Genomic DNA, 3912 nt, shown 5'->3' on the forward strand with positions numbered 1-3912 from the left:
CGGGTGAGAGCCAATGCTGGGGGCTGGGCGTGCGCCCGCCTGGTGGGGGTGATTCTTTCGCTGCGGGTCGGGGAAATTCAGACCAAACCCGGGAATGCATAGAAAACCCGAGAGTGACTCAGCCAGGAGGAACCACCTGCAACAACTCCCTCATTCCTCACGCTGAGAAGCAGCCACTCAAAGGGAGGCAGTGACTTAGCCAAGTTATTTTTAGGGTTCGGTGACGGAGATCAGGGACCAAAGCTGGGGTTCCCTGGCTTGAGAGCACCAGGCTTCCCGCCATTCAGCGTGGGACTAAAGCAGAGAGAGGATGAAATGCGCCTGTGTCCTCACTTGGTTGTGCTTTCTGGAGCTAAAGCCCGTTAGGCTTTTCATCTCACTGGATGCCCAGAGCCACACTCTTGGGCTAGGGTGGGTACTACTACTTCCATTTTATAAATGAGACGACTGAGGTTTTAGGGAGGCTAAGGACTTTGCTTTAAGTCACTGGACGATAAATAGTGGGGCTAGAATTAGAACCCATTTTGGCTTCAAAATCCATGCTCTTTGGACTGTGGAGCTTCCAATCTCCGCCAGACCTTCATCGCTGTAGAGCAACTGGGTGTTGCCCTATAGAAATGAGTTCAGGGCCGTTTACAGATAGGCAGGCCATTCTGCCTGAACAGACTTTACAGAAACATAGACTTGGCCCCATTGGATAAAGTGGCAGAAGGATCCAGGATTTTTTAAAAAATATAATTTTATTGATTTTACAGAGAGGAAGGGAGAGAGACAGAGTTAAAACATCAATCAACTGCCTCCTGCAGGACCCCTACTGGAGATGTAGCCCACAGCCAAGGTACATGCCCTGGGTCTGGAATTGAATGTGGGACCCTTCGGTCCACAGGCCGATGCTCTATCCACTGAGCCTAACCAGTTAGGGTGGATCCAGTATTTTTTGAAGATACAATCTCTACATAGGGAAAGGAAATACATCTAGATTTTTAAAACACTTAAAAATATGCAAAAGTCCATCCTTAATTTCCAAATAGAAAATAGTAAACTTAAGTTTAGATTTGCTCTATTAGCTGTGAATGTGTGCAAGGCCAGCCTCATGCTTGCAGCCTGCACTTGGTTCAGTGCTCTTCTGTTGCTTCCTGAAATTTTTCATAAGTTTTGAACAAGGGGCGCTGCATTTATATTTTGCCTTGGACCCTGTGAATTATGTATCTGGTTCTGCGTGTTCGCTTTAGCTCATGCCCTTTGGAAAGAACTTATTGCTTTTTCCATCCATTGAAAACTCCTGTTCTGAGTGACAGCCTCTCACTGGACATTTGGCACTCAGAGAGCTCTAGATACCACGGCATCCCGTCGCCTCTCATTTGATCAGGCCAGGATGGCTAATTCCAATAACCATGGCTTTATCCTCCTCAAAACACAATTCCTGATTATTCCATAGAGACAATTTCTGACAGCTAACGTCACAACAGCAGCAAACAGAGCACACAATGACAGAGCAGCAGTGTCAACACAACTTTCTCAAGCATCTCTTCTGTACCAGGCATTGTGCTAGAAAGGAACAACAGAGAGAAAACATAGATTAAGTCTGTTCTCCTGGAACTTAGAGCCCAGTGAGAGAGACAGGAATTAATTAATGCACACACACACACACACACACACACACACACAGGCACACACACACTCACGCATTTCCCATGAACTGTGATAAGGAAAAGTATAGGACTTGAATGAATGTGTACAGATGTGAAGCCTGATCTAATGTGAGGAAGTGAAATCCCCAGGGTCTATGGGCAATTCCAGCCTTGATGGCTTACAACATGGGCTTACAACAAGGAATTTTTCATCCTTGGATTTTACTTTACTTTTGTAAGAACTGAAGAGCAGCTGTAAGATGGAAAGGGATTTATGTGAAAGAAACACAGGAGCAAAGTCTTGATCAGTTCTGGAAACTACAGGCAATTCCAGTTTCCTAAGAGAGGTAGCTATTATTCATAAGACCAAGGATTTCTGTTACTAGTTAACACGTTACCTAGTTAAATTGTCTTATTCTTCAAAACACATCTCCAAACATTTTTTTTACTCTTGAAAAATCTCCTTCCTTGACCCCGTTAATCTGATTTAAAGTCCCAAACCGTGTTCTCATGGCAACCTCTCCTAAGTAATCAATGATGAAGCTGCCTGCCCTCCCGCTGGGCTCTGAGCTGCACGAGGGCAGGGACCACGTCGTGTTCATCTTGTTTCCTCAGCCCCTGGCACAGTGTTTGTTAATGAGATGTGAAAGGAGATTGCCCTGGTAGCCCCCTGAGCCTTAACGTAGCCTCGGCATTAGTTACTCCGAGTGCCCTCCGTGCACTGAATGGAGAAAGACACTGGATGTTTCTACAAAGCAGTGAGATTTAAAATTACACAAGCTCCTGGATAGTAAGGATTTTGTCTTGATTGGATTGAGAGGATGTTAGACTGAGAGTCATGGCTGTCTGTGAATGAGCGGTTCATTGGTTTGCATGAAAGTAAAGGGTCACAGCTCATCTCCGGAAATAGGCGTGGAAGTGGACAGGGCGCTGCGTTGTCTGAGTCTGTGGGTGGAGGGCTGATGGCAGAAATGGATGGCACTCTATTTGAGTAGGATGCCTTGAGGCTTGGGTCATATGCACTGCTGCTTTGGGACTAGATGGCGATGCTGAATCTAAGTCCTGGAGGGATGAGTGTCCTCCCACGTTGTCATGAAAACCAACCCTGACCTGGTACTAAGGGGGCATTGATATACTGATAGTAACGCCCAGAGGACAGACAGTGGAGAGGACTGATGTCCTTCATGTATTGGAGGTCAGTGGATGGGAGGCCAGCAAAGTGATTCCCAGGGGACACCTGATAAAACACACATATGAGCAGAAGTGTACTTTTTCATGGCCCCCTGGGAGATACCCCTCAGGACTCCCACTTATACTGGGGGTGAGACCTCACAGAAGACTGGAGGTCCTGCATCAGCAGCTGGAGTGATGTTTTAGCGATGATGGTCGAGCTTACTTCTACCATAGGCTGGTGAAGCTTGGGGAAATTCAAGTTGCAAAGAATTATCCTAAGTCTCCAGTTTGTATCAGGCAGGACCCTGTGATTTTTGTAGCTTCCTTTCATGGTCCATTTATTTCACTTTGGTTGCTGGTTAAATATCAAGCCAGCAGAAGTATGAGGCGTGCAGAAATTTATCTTCACAAACTTGAACTGGAAACTCCCACTCCTGGTTCATTTACACATTCATTAATTTGTAAAAAGGGCAAAGCCTTCCTCCTGGTCACATATACCTACGTTCGCAGTAACGCTGCTCAACAGAACAGTGCATAATGCTTTCAACCTTCTCTCATTGCTTTGCTCCAAGTCCGGATAAAAGTTGCTCATCACTTTTGGTTCTTTGTTTTAGTAATTAGCATTTAACTTTACATACCCTCTCCTATGAGTTCAGGGTAATAGTTTAAGAGGCACAAGATCCAGCCCGCCCTGGCCTTTTTGCCCCTCAGAAATGCCAGGTCTGTTCGCTCTCCCAGCTTTGATGCGTGTGGCCATTCCCTGCATCTGAGAATCCCACCGTGATTCCCATGGCCAGCTCGTGGTGTTGGGCCTCAGTGCCTACCATCTGAAAATATCCTGTTTTTCTTTTCTTCTTTGGTGTCTTTTATTCCCAAACATCAACTTGGCAAGGCACCATGCTATTAGACCCATTTTGTAGATGAAGTCATCGGAAATCTGAGAAGCTGTATGACTTCCCTAATGGGATATGGTAAGTGCAGAGTAGAGAATACAGCCCCTAGGTTCAGACTCTAAACCTCAGGCTCCTCTCAGTGTAAGCAGACGTTGTATAAGAGGTCTGTACAGCCCTGGTTGGTTTGGCTCAGTGGCTAGAGCGTCAGCCTGCGG

The 3912-nt window shown here is 46.1% G+C and overlaps 1 protein-coding gene across 1 annotated transcript in view; it reads right to left on the reverse strand.

Annotated features, from left to right (window-relative positions):
* STAC (SH3 and cysteine rich domain) overlaps positions 1-1346 on the reverse strand; it is a 103097-nt gene extending 101751 nt beyond the window's left edge. The window contains exon 1 of the mRNA XM_005877114.2: positions 1339-1346. Within this exon, the coding sequence (XP_005877176.1) occupies positions 1339-1346 (8 nt within the window). The remainder of the gene's footprint in view (positions 1-1338) is intronic.
* Positions 1347-3912: the final 2566 nt, after the last annotated feature.

This window comes from Myotis brandtii, unplaced genomic scaffold (genome assembly GCF_000412655.1).
Source record: "Myotis brandtii unplaced genomic scaffold, ASM41265v1 scaffold506, whole genome shotgun sequence".
Classification (NCBI taxonomy): domain Eukaryota; kingdom Metazoa; phylum Chordata; class Mammalia; order Chiroptera; family Vespertilionidae; genus Myotis; species Myotis brandtii.